This window comes from Musca autumnalis, unplaced genomic scaffold, assembly GCF_047663935.1.
Source record: "Musca autumnalis isolate F117 unplaced genomic scaffold, ASM4766393v1 scaffold_4, whole genome shotgun sequence".
Taxonomy (NCBI): domain Eukaryota; kingdom Metazoa; phylum Arthropoda; class Insecta; order Diptera; family Muscidae; genus Musca; species Musca autumnalis.
In genome coordinates this window covers 4,683,119-4,700,899 of record NW_027411977.1, presented here as the reverse complement: position 1 = coordinate 4,700,899, position 17,781 = coordinate 4,683,119, and the positions used below count along the sequence as shown (strand labels likewise).

At 34.8% G+C, this 17,781-nt stretch overlaps 1 protein-coding gene across 4 annotated transcripts; it reads left to right on the top strand.

Annotated features, from left to right (window-relative positions):
* Positions 1-5,677: 5,677 nt before the first annotated feature.
* LOC141402009 (3 beta-hydroxysteroid dehydrogenase/Delta 5-->4-isomerase type 1) lies at positions 5,678-17,492 on the top strand. 4 transcript variants are annotated; one of them, XM_073982616.1, is made up of 5 exons: positions 5,678-5,814; positions 15,297-15,476; positions 16,162-16,320; positions 16,413-16,838; positions 16,909-17,492. In XM_073982616.1, the coding sequence occupies exons 2-5, from the start codon at positions 15,323-15,325 to the stop codon at positions 17,370-17,372; spliced, it is 1,203 nt and encodes a 400-aa protein (XP_073838717.1). In that variant the 5' UTR covers positions 5,678-5,814; positions 15,297-15,322; the 3' UTR covers positions 17,373-17,492. The 4 variants fall into 4 exon arrangements, with proteins under 4 accessions (XP_073838717.1, XP_073838714.1, XP_073838715.1 ...); XM_073982613.1 differs by lacking the exon at positions 5,678-5,814 and adding an exon at positions 5,848-5,917; XM_073982614.1 differs by lacking the exon at positions 5,678-5,814 and adding an exon at positions 10,697-10,793.
* The last annotated feature ends 289 nt before the right edge of the window (positions 17,493-17,781 follow it).

The window sequence follows — 17,781 nt, the reverse complement described above, 5'->3', positions numbered from 1 at the left end:
TGGAAAACTTGATCAAAACAACGTGTGATGAATTCCGATAATCGTTTATTTTTCTCGTTTTGAAAACGGTAATCTCAAAGTTCATTACATTGTTTATAAATGTAATGAATTTTGAGTTTTTTAGGAAAAAAAGCTTGAAATTTAAACACGGATATAGAATAGATAAATACTCATTTATGTTCTTTATTTCTGGTATGTTTTGTTACGAAAATATTTGATATTTCGATAAAAGAAAAAACAGATAAAAAATCTACTTTTAACACCGTTTGTTTTCTCCAAATTCGTGAAGATACTCTCTTAATATGTCGTTTGCACTGTTTGTAGTTCTCATATAATAGGACAAGAATTTCCACACTAAACTTCCTTATAGACCAATTTTAATAAGAACACAAATTAATTTTCTTATTAAATTTTTTCGGCTTTTGCCATCGCCTACACAGAAAAAATTGTTTTTTATTTCCATTTTTCTTCTTTTAACTGCAGATTAGGGATAAATAGTCGGTTTTTTGTTTCTGGAAATTTAATGCAATTGAAACAACATGGAATTAAAATTCGATGCGGTTCCCATCACATCTAAAAACAATTCACTCGTTTTGGGCAAATCGTTTTCATTCCAAATCGATTCGAAATTCGATTTACAAATGAATGAATGAATATTGAGTTTTTTTTTTAGAAAAAAAGCTTGAAAGGCTCGGCATGTTACACTCTAAGGGTACTGGTTCCCCAATTTTTATTAAATCTTGATCATTCGTTGGAGAATTTTTTTCGATTTTTTTTTTTTTTAAACTGGACCCACAAGCTTTATAAGGGTTGATATCAGGAGTTTGGCCCGAGGTATTTATCAGTTTAGTTTTGTTATATTACATCACCAACTTACACAAATAAGATTAATATGCCATGATCTGGCCCTTGGAATGGTGGTATTTGAACGTGTTTGAGCTTTTTGGAACCGTTTTACGGACTTTCATAATGACTATTAAATATTTCCTAATGTTGTTAGTGGGAATGTCTTCCCAATCGTTATTATATCCGTGAACCCGATTTTGCATACTTTTTTGCTTGGTAAAAAATATAGTACCCAAAAATTCGGTATTCCAGCTTTTCTAGAAGGTGTATAATTTCCATATTGATGGGTTTTATTAGATTTAGCGCACATTTTGGGTTATTATTATAGCAGAGCATAATATCTATCCATTTAGTAACAAGTGAGCAAAGGCTATAGTCGGAACGGGGCCGACCATGTGATACCCTACACCACTACCCCTGTGCATAAGCTTTTCACTGGTAAACATTTCTTTTAGGGAATATAAACCAACTACCACCAAAAATAATATGCCTCTTTGTCTCTGGGACCCCCATAAGCAACCAACATTTCGTGACCATGCGATCAAAATTACGACCTGTAGCTTGATTGCAAAAAAATGGAAGAATTGGATGCATTACCGACTATTCTGGTATATCCCTTGTTTGACCACCTTCGCCAACCTGCTTTACACCAATGTAAAGGTAATATTTTCTTCTTCCATTGACAGGCTTTGTCGTTGGAATACCCCTACTAGAAGCCAATATATTCACAAAGAATAAAACTTTGAATTTGTCTCCAAATGAGTTTTTCCCCATTCCGACCCCTAAATATTATCCGGCTATCACCAAAATCAATAGGCTTCTTCCTAGGTGGGACCCGCATCAACTCCCAAAAAATTCGTGACGATCCGATCAATATTGCGACCTGTAGCGTGATTTCCAAAAAAAATAGAGAAATGGGATGTATTACCGACTATTGCGATATCTCCGTTATTTGGTTACCTACGCCGACCTAGTTTGCATCATTGTAAAGACGGGATCTTCTACTTTCATAGTCAGGCTTTGCTTTTGGAAAATTTTCAACCAAAGCTGTGATATTTGTCAATATAATTAAAATCGCAAAAATTAAAATTGGGGTTTTATTTGCTACTATTGCGATATCTTCGTTGTTTGATTACCTACGAGCACCTACTTTACATCATTAGAAAGGTGATATTTTCTGCTTTAATTGTCAGGTTTTGCTTTTGGTATACCCCATATAAAAGCTGAGATATTGGCTTTGGAAAAAAACGTCTTTTTATCCACCTAAGTTTTTTGCCCTTTCCGACCCCTAAATATTATCCGACCATCACCAAAATCAATAGGCTTCTTCCCCTCCGGGACCCCCATCAACATCCATCCATTTCGTGACGATCCGATCAAAATTGCGGCCCGTAGCGTGATTACAAGGTTTAGATGGACAGACGGACGGACTGACGGACGGACACACATAGCCAGATCGACTCAGCTCGTCGAGACATTCATTTTGATATATATAAGTATGGGTCTACGACCATTATTTCGATGCGTTACAAACTTTTTGGCCAAAACCAACTTATAATACCCTCTCCACATAGTGGTGTAGGGTATAAAAATGGAAAAGTGGGATGTATGCCAACCATCAACCATCACATTCCGACCCCTGCATAATAACCGACCATTACTAAAATCAATAGGTTTATTCCTCTGTGGGACCCCCATTAACACCCAAAATTTCGTGACGATCCGATCAAAATTGCGACCTGTAGCGTGATTACAAAGAAATGGAAAAATGGGATGTATTAACGACTATTGCGATATCTCCGTTATTTGGCCACCTACGCCAACCTACTTTGCATCATTGTAAAGATGAGATTTTCTACTTTCATTAGCAGGTTTTTGGCATAACCCCTATAGAAGCTGAGATATTCGGTTTGGAAAAAACATTGTCTTTTTCTCCAAAAAAGTTGTTTGCCCATTCCCACCCCTAAATATTATCCGACCATCCCCATAATCAATAGGCTTTTTCCCCTGCGGGACCCCCATCAACACCAAAAATTTGGTGACGATCCAATCAAAATTACGACCTGTAGCGTGATTTCTTTAAATGTGGAAAAATGGGATGTATTACCGACTATTGTGATATCTCCGATATTTGGCCACCTACGCTAACCTACTTTGCATCATTGTAAAGACAGGATTTTCTACTTTCATAGTCAGGTTTTGTTTTTGGAAAGTATCCAACAAAAGCTGTGTTATTCGTCATTAGAATTAAAATAGAATAAATGAAAAGTTGGGTTCTATAAGCGACTATTGCGATATCTTCGTTGTTTGACCACCTACGATAACCTACCATACATCGCTGTAAAGGTGATATTTTCTGCTTTCGTTAGCAGGCTTTGTCTTTAATATACCCCTTATAGATACGGAGATATTCGCTTTGAAACAAAACGTTGACTTTTTCCGCAAATAGGTTTTTTGCCCATTCCGACCCCTGATTATTATCCGACCATCACCAAAATCAATAGGCTTCTTCCCCTCCGGGACCCTCATCAACGTCCAAAATTTGGTGACGATCCGATCAAAATTGCGACCTGTAGCGTGATTACAAGGTTTAGATGGACAGACGGACAGACGGACGGACGGACACATAGCCAGATCGACTCAGCTCGTCGAGACATTCATTTTGGTATATATAAGTATGGGTCTACGACCATTATTTCGATGCGTTACAAACTTTTTGGCCAAAACCAACTTATAATACCCTCTCCACATAGTGGTGTAGGGTATAAAAATGAAGTGATTCCAATAATATTGAGAGAGGAAATAGAGCTCTGCTGTATGTCTTTCAAAATAATACACTGAGGGCCTATTTTTCCCTATAGTGCACGATGGGGCCAATGGCAGGTTTTCGAGGCAACAAATCACTGGGGCAAGCTAGACCTTCCAAATTTTGTACAGATGTTTATAATGAGCTTAGAAACTAATATGCCAAATTTGGTTCATATCGGTTCATATATACATATAGCTGCCGTATATATGTTCGCCCGATTTCAAGCAATTGATGGACCAAACACGCAAATTCTGCCCAATTTGTATGCAATTTGGAAAATACCACGGAATTAGGACTACAAATAAGTTTGCCAAGTTATATTGAAATCGGTTCAGATTTTGATATTGCTCCCATATATATTTTCGCCCGATTTTAGGTATTTGGTGCACCAATCCTGCTATGTATGTCCAATCTTGATGAAATTTGAAATGTGTGAGGATTTTGGTCTAGAAATATTTTTGGCAAATCATATTGAAATTGGTTCAGAATTGGATATAGCTCCAATATATATGTTCGCTCGATTTCAGGTAAATGATTGACCAAGCATGCAAATTCCATCAAATTACAATAAAATTTGGAAAATGTTACGGAATTCGGACTACAAATAAGTTTGTCAAGTTATATTTAAATCGGTTCAGATATAGAAATAGCTCCCCTATATACATATGTTCAAATTTCATGGTTATGTATGTGGTTTGTTATAAGTTAATAAAAAAAGGTTCCAAATTTAGTAAAAATCGGCTAAGATTCCGCCACAAAAGCCAAAGTTTGCTATATCTTTGAAATTATATATTATTATTATTATTATTATTATTATATACGTCTATTAAATTTTTCCGAAATCCAATTGGTAACATTAGTGGGTTTCCGATTATTCGCCAACCAAAACATAAAAATGTCCATATTTTTAAGTATTACGACATCTGAAATCAGATTTGTATGAAAAGGCGCAGATAGGCGCAGCTAATTTTTTCACAAAATGATAGTACACATTAATACCTTTCACTACATATATATAATATCCTAGATCTACCTAGATCTCAAAAGTTATACTCCAGAGAACACATGGATAACAAAGCAAAATACTCCAAAAAGGACATAACATCTTAACTCAAAAATACATTTACCACACATAACATGTTTATCATTTGTTAACACTATCTTATTTTACATACCAATTGAAGAGCTTTCCATTTTTAAAAAATATAAAAATGTTGAAATGTTCTTTTTGGCGCCTAAAATGCTTTCACTACTTATTTATAATGAATGTCGGAAAATGATGCATAAGAAAATATGTCACCATTGCCAGATCAGTATGTCGCTATGTGATGTTACCAGATTGATTTATTTTTTTATTTTTAGTGATTCAGAGTGTTGGCAATCGAAATCCGTTAATATTTTTTTCAAATTGTTCACTTCAAAAATTGACTTTTTGCCTCGAAAACCTGCTATTGGCCCCATCGTGTAGTGTCCAGAGGTATTTCGATGTTTTCAAAGTCAAATATTCATTATTTGCATACTTGTCTGCGGCCGATTCGTCATTTTTTATTGTCAATACGGTCTCATACGTTTTATACCTGGTACTGCTTTACCCTAAACAATATAGTACTGCTTTTCCCTAAACAATAAATTTATTGTCACCTGAAAGTAGTAGGTAATTCTTATTTTAGTCCGTATTTCTTATAAATTGCAAATAAACTTTGTATATTTCGACAGAATATTGTTTTGAGGACCAACAGCAAGAGTTGTGAACAAAAAACCGTATAGTTTTTACATAATTTATGGCCATAAGCAAACAATTAATATGAATTTTTTCTACAATTTTGGCCTTGCAATACATTTGTTGTCAAACTGTATATATTTGGGGTCGATTTTGCATTACCACTAAACTTGAGTTGCGTTATCAATTGTCAGCACAACTGAGATGAAATGTTGTATAATTGGTGTCAACCCAACTGGGTTGTCGATAAACGTGTTATCGATCAGTGTTTTTTCAAACTTGTGAACTCTAAAATCCAAAAGGCACAATTCGCAAAAAAAAATAAAATTATAAGTTCAGTAGAATTATTTTTTGATGATGAAGAAAATGTACAGGACATGACATCTATTAGAAGAAATTTGAGGGACAAGTCGAATCCATTGGAATTGGGATCTGCACTGTAAGTTGAAGCTAATGTTGGAAAGATCTTTATAACACTGTGACACAAAATGAAACTCAAAGTCTGGGAGGTGGAAAATTCCTTTTGGAGATGAAAGCCCTTGGTAAGTATGTATATCAAGAACCCAAAAGGAAATGTTCGCCATAGGTCAAGTTTTTGAGATATCGCGTGATGAATTTTTTTATTTTTCCCCTATAATACTTGGGAAAATATCTGCATATCTCTCTTTGACGTTATTGTAGCTTCGTTTTGAGAATACATATCTTCAGTCAAATCGATTGGCGAATTTTTTGTAGAATATTTCATTCTTCTAACTCAATTCCTTTCATATCCTTTTCGTCCTTTATTTCTTGAACCGTAGTAGAAGTACCACAAGATGAGATTTTCCAAATCTAAATATTCTACAAAAAGGTTGCTCAGAAGATTTTAGGTACGGTTCTCTTTGGCAACTATTTTCCCGTTTTCATTGTCCTTTTTGATGTTTACTCGGTCTTGGTTCAGAAAACAACTATGTTTGGTTTTTCTGTATATTCGATATTGGTTTTTTATTGGTGGTATGTAGACTTAGCAATTGGTTATTGCTTATGTAGACAAATTGTGCCAAAATTGGATCGTTTCAAACCCAGCAAAATGTTCGATGACAAATCATGGGTGCAAGTAACATGTCATAGGTGAAAATTTAGGTGAATCACCTATGAAATTTACAAGGGAGTGGCACACACTTTCACCAATTCATTGTCATAGCATCTTGCACCAGTTCATCAACATAGCATCTTGCACCAGTTCATTGTCATAGCATCTTGCACCAGTTCATTGTCATGGCATTTTGCACCAGTTCATTGTCAAAGCATCTTGCACCAGTTCATTGTCATGGCTTCTTGCACCAGTTCATTGTCATGGCTTCTTGCACCAATGCTTCGGATCCGGTTTTTCGCCAATCAGAAATAAAATTTGCAATAGAATTATATAATTTGTTGAATTAATAAGAATACAATAAACAGATGTTATTTTTCTTTATTTTGTATCAAATTTTCAAAATTATATATTACATATATTAATCTGCACTCGAAGGAGAAAACATCGGAATCAGAATTCATGGGAAACTAATCAACAATATAAGGTATGTGGACGATGCTACGTTACTGGCAGGGAGCATATCCGGTCTACAAAAACTAGTAGAGAAACTGACACGTGTAAGTGAGAAATATGGTCTTAAAATCAACATGAAGAAGACGAAGTACATGATCATTAGCAGAAAAAATCCCCATGCTGAGGTGAACTTAAAAGTGCAAGGTACAGGAATAGAAAGAGTGAGAACCTTTAAATATCTTGGGATGTTAATAAACGACAAATGGGATCCCTCGAAAGAAATAAAAAGTCGAATAGAGATGACGCGAGATGCTTTCTGTAAATATAGTAAAACACTGAAAAGTCATGACATAAACATAACAACAAAAATACGTTTTATAAAATGTTATGTTTGGTCGGTGCTGTTATATGGAACAGAAGTTTGGATGCTCAAATCCTCTGATGAAAGAAAATTGGAATCCTTTGAAATATGGATTTACCGGCGAGTACTGAAAATACCATGGACTGCGAAAATTTCTAATGACGAAGTACTAAGAAGGATGAATATAAGCCGGCAATCAATAACAACTATAAAAAGGCGCAAAATAGCGTATCTGGGACATGTATTAAGGAACAACAAATACATAATTTTACAAGCAATTCTGAAGGGAAAAATTGAAGGAAGGCCAGCTAGAGGAAGGAAAGAAACATCCTGGCTCAAAAACATCATGGACTGGACAGGTTATATCAACGAAACTGATCTGCTGAATGCTGCAAAACACAGAGAGCTGACAACCATTATACAATAAGATAATAATTAAAATGCGATAAATACTAAAAAAAGATGAATTGTACGATCACTTATATCCGGATAACGGATGAGTAAATAAAGAAGAAGACGAATCTGCAATATCATATTTACCTCTTCCGATGGCTGCAAGATATTTCTTTCAACTTGGGGTTCCGTTTTTCCAATATTCGATAAATTATGCGTCAATCTCTGAACTAAGCTCATCATTTGGGAAATCTAGTATAAATTTGAATTCTGCTATGTTATTTCAAAAGAAAAAACTTAGCCTGTAATAGTTACCATGTTATGGTCTCTTTTATACTTATTTTACCGATCTACTTTGCTTCTCTAATTTTGGATGCCATGTTTTGTGATATCACATTCAATTTGGCCTTTACATTGGAGTTTTGTTCTTCCCTCGGGTCGCATAACGTCAAATGGCTCGTATTCATATGCCGGTGGCATCTTTATCCATCCTGTTAACATGGCCCAACCAACCCAATAATTGCAGCTCGATATGTTTTACTATATCGGTTTTGGTCGGCTGGTGGAGCTCGTGGTTTATAGACCGGGTCTTTTCCAACTTCTTTTTAATATCCACAAAACGAAGCAGGTTTCCAAACACAAAATATATTTTTCTTTTGTTTTATATCAATTTACATTGTATTTTTAATTAAAATATATACATTTTGGCACTATCGATCACTTTCATCTGACTTCTATTTTTATATTAACAATTACTTCAGCAAGTACACAATTATTCGGGTACATGAGTATTTGATAATTTATTGTGCTGGTAATTATTAATTTATTTAAACTCATGACAATATTATTACAAAAATCGGATCTTTCACCACTTCAATTTCACTCATGAAAATTCTATGAAAAAGATCGGATCTTTCACGACTTCAATTGCACTCATGAAAATTCACGACTTCAATTGTACTCATGAAAATTCGATGAAAAAGATTGGATCTTTCACGACTCCTTTCGCACTCATGCAAAACAACCAGTGAAATCATGATTTCACATGGAATCACTTCCATTTAATTTAGCTAGGAAGTTGACGGATGAGGAAAAAAGACAAAGCAAAAATAATTTTTATTCAAAAACGAAATTCCTTGGTGTTGTCGTATGGACCCATGTGCACATTGGATTTGCACTCAATTTATCAATTGATTAATCATGCAAATAATCAACAATTGTTAAGAAAATGTTTTTTCCTTTCAATTTTACTTCTTGTTTCTTCGAAAATATTCACTGCAACTGAAAATAACTGGTTGCTAAAAAATAGCCGGTTCGTCAACTGAGATTCGCAACTTCAGTTGAAGGTTGCCATACATAAAGTAATTTTGACAACTGACAACTCCACTTAACGGTAATTGCTATCGATAATCGACCCCTTTGTTGATGAACTTCGGAGGGCACTATTGTTTTAAAAACTCTATATTTGCAAAACTTATGAACACATCGGTTTGCAAATTAATTTGCGATACAAAGATGTCTGCATCCCGATCAATCGTTATTAATTGGGGCCGAAGCCCGACCACGGCCAATTTTTAAGTCGAGTATGTTATATCTCGAAAACTAGCGTACCGATTTTCACAAAATTTTGTGAAATGTGCCGTGATACACGTGGACATATATATTTACAAATTGCTTTAAATGGTGAGGTTCAATGGTACAAAAATCCATCCATCCATCAACAAAGAGAAAATAAAAACATATATGGCCTTAATAAGATTAAGAATTTTTTAAACTTATAAATAGATAACGTTATGATAAAATTAGGAAACAGGAAACAGCACCATTGGATGGAAAAATCCTACAAAGACCTTTTTTTCCTGTCAAATTAAAATCGTTGTGATATAACGGTCGAACTTTTTTGCACATCTTAATATTTCTGCTAAACTTTAATCAAGGCGGAAGGTGGGCTAAGATCGGACAATTCCTTATAGTATCTCCACCACAAAACTTCAACAAATTATTTAAAGGGCTGATCGAGTACCTTGTGACAATTTTAACCATAGGTACTCCTTGTGTTCCTGTTTAAAATGAGGAAGCCCACATAATACATAATATACCATAATTTCCTCCATAAACTCAGTCCAAGTAGTGTTCTTGTAATATATCGAGGATTATGAATATTATTTTTCACCAATAATATTCACCTGTTTCTGATACCTCAAAAAGTTTCTTCCCCAATAAAAGCCTAAAAGTATACTCCGGAAACTCACAAAACTTCCTGGTTCACCTACGAAAATTCTACATATTTCTGTTTAAAATTAGGGATCTGTTCATAGGGCATTTAGGTCCACCACTCATGCTATTGTTTTTCCTACTTAGCTAAGGAATACATAGCTGATTGATTATTTTTTCCTTGTTTTGCTTTAAACATGAATTTCACACTAACCACCTTGGAAAATATAGAAGACCTATATTAGACTTTGTACAAACTGCTTTTTTTAATACAGCTCCTTTCGAAACGTCAATTGCTTTGCAAATGTCTAACTGACGTTTTGGAAGTCAGTCTACTTTAAACGCAGAGTTAGCATTAATCATTATCATACATACATACGTATTTTTCGTATAATGAGATGTAACGACGAATAATGGTTATTATTTAAAATAAGACTGATTATATCAATTATGTATAATTAAATCTTCTATGAAGCATTTCGTGGTCTATTCTTAATACTATTTCTGGGTCTCGTTCACTGGTAGAAAACACTAAAACTGGTTTTGAAGACAAAAATTCGTGCGAATAGTGGCACGAACACACTCATTATGTACGTTACCTACCTTACCGTTATTTGACTAACCATGCAGTCAGTTAGCAACGTTGGCAACATTAGGTATGACTAGCAACGAAAGAGAGCCGGTATTTATTTAAACAATTGCGCAAGCGCACAAGTCTCTCTTATCAGTTTTTTTTAACTCTCTCTTGAAACCTCAATATACACATCGGAAACCCCCAATTATAACTCACAGAGGCCAAGCTAAGGCGTACCAATCTTTGATTTCATTCAACAGATTGTCTCCAAACAAAACAGTTGCAAAATAGTTGAAACAACAGACAACAAGTGAACGAAACATTAAAAAAATCGGTATTTTAGACTATGTAAGTAAAAAAGGTGGTTAAAGTGATCTACAAGTAGAAGCAAAACAATCAAATTTATATTAAAATAATAAATATTTGATGAACAATATATTTGTAAAGAAAAATAATACACAGCTATAATACAGTGTGTTTGTGCTTAAAATAAACATAATCTCAAAGATGTAAATTACAATTTTGACTGTCATGAAAATTATTAATTTAACTACGTTTGATCATCTATCATGTAAACTTTACTAAACCGGTTGGTTCAATTGTCTCTAAAATGTGTTGTTATTTATTGATGTGATGCTATTGCTATTGTGTTTTGATTTTGGGGGTATTTTCAATAAAACTGAAAGTTGTAAATCTGAAAAATTGTGTTTATAAAATCTTCATCTCATCTATGACAGTAACAACAACACAAACGTTTGTATTGACCATCGACGGCAGCGTCTCTGACCTTGGCCAAAATTTCATTTCTTTAATGAATAGAAGACCAAAAGCACGAACCTAGATACGCAAAAAGACATACCCATGAAACTTGTTTCAGTTAAATGACATACAAACATACATACATAGATCGAAAAGAAGAAGAAAAAAGAAGCATAAAATAAATATATTATGTTGGTATTCAAATGCAATTAAATGTTATGGTAACTGACAGAGGAAATGTCATCTTGTTGTTGTAGCCATTTCAGGAAGTTTAAATTTCTACGTAATTATGTGTGTAATGGAAAATTGTTTAATTGCTAATTGCAATTATTTCATAAGCGTTTAGTTTTGTAATGCAAATTGGGATAGCGTTTTAAGGTGTCATCTATATTTAAAACAAAAACACATACACACAGAGTTATCAAAAATAGAGTTCACATGCGCTCATCTATTTGAGGTCAAGATATTATACTTTATCAATTTGAATACTTTTTGATATTTCTCGAACACAATCATTTTTCTAGAATTTATTAAAATGTTAGTATTTCAAAGTTATGAAGCGTCCATTGAATATTTTGATAAATGTTTATTTTAACGATCAGTAGTGCGATTCTGAAACTACTTAACAACAGAGTTGCCGACATTTGTCGTTAAAGACAAATTTTGATTTGTTCCTAACTTTGGAACTTCACGCAAATAGCCGGTAAGTTAGCAACCAAAATAAAGTTTCCGCTAATTTCACCGATGACAATAGTTTTGTCAATTTTTTTTTATAATTTTCATTCATAATTTTGCGCTTTAATTTCTATAGATTTTTGTTAGTAAAAACAAGTAAAAAAGTATCAGTCGGCCTTGCCGACAGAAATATACCCTCAGCCTATGTGAATTGAAACTTTCACCTACGGACATATCGAATGTATTTGGGGTCTTTTCAGATTTTTTAGCCCTTTTTGGACATATGAACTTTCAGACAATAATGTGGATAATGACCCATAAGGACCCACAAAGTCCATTATGCAAGTGGATCTTATTTTTGTAGTCATATCTTTTCGATAGATATCGCGCCCATTAGTCATTACAGTGGGTCATCGTATAACTTTTGGACCAGTATGCCAGGACTTGTCCACGGAAAACATAATATCGCTGCACGTACAAAATCGGTATACATTTCCAAAGGATCTTCGAATAGACCCTAAACTGCACTTAGATACAAATGTTGAACTTTTGTGGGGGAGGTACCCTAAAGAGAGGACCGATATGGACCATTTTAGAAGCTAAACTAAATTTGGGCAAAAAATTAGGAGATCCAAAGTTTGGACCAAATTGGTTTCCCCGTTCAAGAGATATGGTGCTTACCATTTTAGTGACATTTTTTAAATATTGGGGGAAGTGCCGGACGTTGTGGATTGGTATTGTCCATCTTCGAACTGAAACTATGTTTTGACAAAATATGACGAAGGCCAAATTTTGGACCAAATCGGTCGATCAGTTTTAGAGTTATCGTGCTCTCCAGCCACTACATATTGTGCCATAGGAGTTTTTACACTCTTCGGGATGTTTTCTCAAGTATGGACTTGCCCCTGAAAAAAAACTTTTGCAGTCGTAATTGAGGCAGCGAATGTAAGTAGCTTCAACAAAAATCAAAGTGATTGGAGATCAGGTCTTAAAGTGACCTTATTCGACACAAAATGGGAGGTACCCGAAGGAGTGGACAAATATAGTCCATATTCGAACCTGATCTATATCTGATAAAAATATTAGGATGTGTAAAGTGTGGACCAAAACGGTCACTCCGATCAAGAGTTATGGTGCGCACATTTTTTGCGAACATTTTTGAACTTTTATGGGGGAGGTACCTGAAGGAGTGGACCGATACGGCTTATCTTCGAACTTAAACTAAGTTTGGAATTACGAAGGCCAAATTTTGGACTGAATAGGTTGATGCGTTCGAGAGTTAACGTGCTATATCGGACATCTACACACGGTGTATTTGCACGGGGTTTTTTTTTGCAACTTTCAGATTATTTTCTCAGGGGGTATAGACATGCCCTTGGTGAAACTTGTACCGTCGTATGGTGGGTAGTGAATACATGTTGTAACAACAAAAATCAAAGCGATTCGAGAGCAGGTCCTAAACTGAACGTTTCCGAAATTTTGTGTTGGAGGTACCCAAAGGAGTGGACTGTTTGAGTCCATATTGAAACCTCACGATGTGAAAAGTATGCACCAAATCGGTTACTCCCTTGAAAAGTTATCGTGCGCACACATTTTCCGAACATTTTCGAACTTTTGTGGGGGAGGTACCGGAAGGAGTTGGCTGATATAACCTATCTTCGAAAGCCAAATTTTGGACCGAATCGGTTGATGCGTTCGAGAGTTAACGTGCTAAATCGGACATTGCTAAATCGACTCCAAATTGTCTGAAACTGATTTTGTCCAAACATACTTGGGGTCTGAAACCATTATTTCGATGAGGCACATTTTGCCTCGTTAGCATAAATGCTGAGGGTATAAGAAATAGTTACAGAAGTCAATACTGAAATAACGTAAGGTTACTAAAAATAGTAGCGACAAGTAAACGTTCGTATAGGGATGCAAATTCAGTACGATTGAACTTTTTTTATTTTTTTAATCCCACCCAGAGAATGTTACACCCTCAACGATGATTAAATTTCAGGTATTTCGACAGTATAATGTTGCTAAAACCTTCACAATTCTCAAAATCGGAAGTACCGCTCTATGCGGCTATATATGTATATGAAAACGTGGACTTATACCGATAATTTTTTACAGGCATATTTTTTACCCCACGGAGCCTAATAACCAAATTTATGCGATTTCGGTTGGATAAATACCCAAAATCGGGAGGTACCGTTCTATGGGAGCAATAAAAAAACGTGGTCCAGTACCGGCTTTCTCTGTGGGGATATTTTGTTCGCCTAGCTAATCTGGGGACAGATTGAATGCCGACAACACAACCAAAATGTTTTTCCCAAAAAAATATTGGCCTATTTCTCTAATACGATTCGAATTCAAATTCGTTCGAATTATTACCAAACTCGTGTTGTTGTTGGAGAGGTTTGTTTGATTGGAAATTAAGACAATTCAAACATTTTTCAAAAAAAAAAAAACGGAAGTTAGATAGTAGTTCGAACGAATTTATATTCGAATCGTCTTAGTGAAACAGGTCATAAGTGTTTAGGGGGGTTTTAGAATTTTGTGGTCTTAATTGGACTTGCGACAAAAATATATAAACTTTTGGGCTATTTATCTTAACGATTGAGGATGTTCTGAATAAATAACTACGTTTCGAAAATAAACTTGATTGGAGTAAAGCACAAAAGTGTTGCACATTTGCGAAATATTCACCAGATAGAATGGATAGCATTTAAGCGAAATAGTTTGAACTTTTGTGAGGGTGGCACGCGAAAATTTGGGACTTGATTTACGTTTGGAAGATTTCACAATAGAGAAAAATTCGGCTAATTGTACTCTCAATTTATGACTTCTCGTGCTTTGGAGCCTTTGGCCCATTATCTCAGAAACAGATGTAGAAGGGGCCGCTGCTGCAAAAAATTTCCTGACGATTCGACAAGTGTTCCTAAACTGCACTTATGCCAAAATATTTGAAATTTTGGGTGGCAGGTACTGGAAGGAGTGGACGGATATTGTCAACTTGATCTATGTTTGGTAGAAAAATTTCGATGTACTAAGTATAGACCAAATTGGTTCCTCTCTTCGAAAGTCCTCGTGCGCACCATTTTAACAAAAAATGTGGAACTTCTGTGGGGAAGGTACGCGAGGGAGTGGACCGATATGATCTATCTTAAACTTGATCTATTTGGGACCAAATCGCCTGATGCGTTCGAGAGTTATCATGCGCAGCCAGCCAAACATACTTGAAATCGAATGACATGTTTCACTAAGACGATTCGAATTCAAATTCGTTCGAACTACTACAAAAAAATCTGTTTGTTGAAAAATATTTACAGCCTGTTTCACTATTTCGAACGAAAATGAAAATACTTAATAAATAATATTTTAAGTAAAATAAAATTCTAAAATTCTAAAAACCTTTTTTTCATTTTACAGATTTAATACAATTAATATTTCCAATCATGGCCAATAAAAGTGGCGATGTTGTTTTAGTTACCGGTGGTAGTGGTTTTATTGGCCAACATATCATTAGACGATTACTTAAGGACAGAGCCGAATTGGGAATAAAAGAAGTACGAAGTGTGGATTTAAATGCCTTCAAAAATACAATTGATGGTAAGTATAGGCTGTGTTATATCGACGACTCCAAACAATAGTATGCTAAGTCGACTTAACATGTTTTCAAGTTCTTTAAATTTTTATATATAACGTCCTTTAACTTAAATTCTGTCAAATTTTGGTAATGATCGGACAATCCGAACAGAAGATATAAACAACTATTTACTTAGCATAGTAGTGAAGGTCAAAAAATTTTCCAAACTTTTAGAGCTTGTCCTGCAAAACTCGCTTTTGAGAATTAGCAAACTATTATTTGGAGGTGTCGAACGTCCTTTAACATAAATTCTGTCTAATTTTGGTAATGATCGGTCAATCCGAACAGAAGTTATAAACAAATATTGACTTAGCATAGTACTGAAGTTAAAAAAAAATTTCCAAACTTTGAGAGCTTCTCCTGCAAAACTCACTTTTTAGACTTAGCATACTATTATTTGGAGGTGTCGATATGTAAAAGATAGTTGTAATAAGTGTCGTCAAAAGCATCAATTTTTCTCTCGTAAATTGGCTGATGTCAAAGATTGAGTTTATATTTCATTTCGTGTTTGGCCTCTCCATATCCAATATGTCTAATGAGCTGCTCAATAATACTTGTTCTTAAGCTCAGGTTGAAAATAAATTTGGGAAGAGTGTTGGGAAGAGTGTTTTTTACAAAACACAAATAATTTTGTTTTAATATTTTCAGATGAAAAGGTTGACATTCGTACCTTTGTTGGAGATTTATGTGAACCGGATTCGGTATCAGATGCTTTTAAAGACGTTGATACAGTTTTCCATTGTGCCGGTATGATGAGTTTACATTATCCTCCAAAATACAATGAATTGAATCGAAATAATGTGGAAGGTAAGTAACATTTATTATTTATACAATGTACTGTCCTTTTATTCTCAATAAACAAAACAAAACTTTGTAATAATTATTTTATTTATACCCAGCTACCCAATCGGTTGTGGACCTTTGCTTAAAATATAATGTGCAGCGTTTGATTTACACCAGTTGTGGATCTGTGTGTATGGTTCCCTTCAAAGGCAGCTCCAGTACAGTTGTTATTAATCAAACGGAGTCCAAAGCAGCAACACCTGTCTATGATCCCAAGAAACCAGAGGAATTCGATAAACAATTTATTATTCGTGGCTATTCGTCGGCCAAATTGAAGGCTGAACAATTGGTACTCAATGCCCATGGAAAAACCTTAAGTAATGGCACTGGACAGCTGGTAACAACAGCTATACGTCCACCATTGACCTATGGTGAGGGCGATACATTTTTCATGCCAGATATGCTAAGATTTTTGAGTAGAAATTCCTATGTCTATCCAAAGATTGCTGGTGCAGGCGGTAAACAACAACTCTGCTATGCTGGTAAGGATATTTGTTGTCGTTGTTGGAGAGAAGCATTGCTAACGAATTATTTTTTATTTGTTGTTTAAAGGTAACGTGGCTTGGGGTCACATGTGTGCCTACAAATCCCTGAAAATTGCACCTAAATCTGTTGGCGGTTTACCTGTTTTCATTACAGACGATACTCCACTCTATGATACATCTAGATTTATCCAAAAAATTGGTCTAGTCAGTGGAAAATATAAGGCACGTCAATCCTCCTGGTCTATTCCTCATTTTATCTTCTATTTCTTTGCAATGTTAATTGAATTGTTCATCAATGTTGTGGAACCTGTGAAGAAGATAACTCTCAAGTATTCCATTCGCACACTCAGTTCGTATGCATCTTCGATTATTTTCTTTAATCGCCTTAGGGCATCCATTCACATGGACTATGCTCCGTTGATTGATGAAGAAACGTCAATCGGCAACAGTGCCAAGTGGTATGGCAAATGGTTTGAAGAGAATGTGGGAAAAGCCAAAAGAAATTGCATAGAAAAGAGTAAATCTAATTAAGATGAGATCACTAATTAAGATTAAGATAGATTTAAGGACCTCAAACAGTATGTTATTGGTGTTTGTTTTTGTTGTACATTTTTCATGTTTTAATAAAATAAAAAAACATTTTCATTGAAATTATTGTTTTATTTAAGATTTGAATTGTTGTTTTATAAAGCAGTATTGAACAATATTCCTAAAATAAATAAAAAAGCACAATTGGGGGAAGTTATTGAAAATATGTATAAATAGACACATTAAATGAATTTTCTACAAATTTCTATTTAACTTCGTGAAATTGTGTCAGCAATTGATTTGTAACAAAATCTTGTTGTGGGTAAGTTTAAAGGCAACTGAATTTACAATTACACTGTGCCACACCAAAGTTATTCAGGGGTACAGATGTACCAATTTTTGCAGTCCATGG

What these genes read in the sequence shown, in the direction of transcription:
- LOC141402009 (XM_073982613.1), top strand. An exon ending in CTTCAAAAATACAATTGATG is followed by an intron (nt 15,477 to 16,161) that starts GTAAGTATAGGC and finishes TAATATTTTCAG; the next exon opens with ATGAAAAGGTTGACATTCGT. An exon ending in ACAACAACTCTGCTATGCTG is followed by an intron (nt 16,839 to 16,908) that starts GTAAGGATATTT and finishes TGTTGTTTAAAG; the next exon opens with GTAACGTGGCTTGGGGTCAC.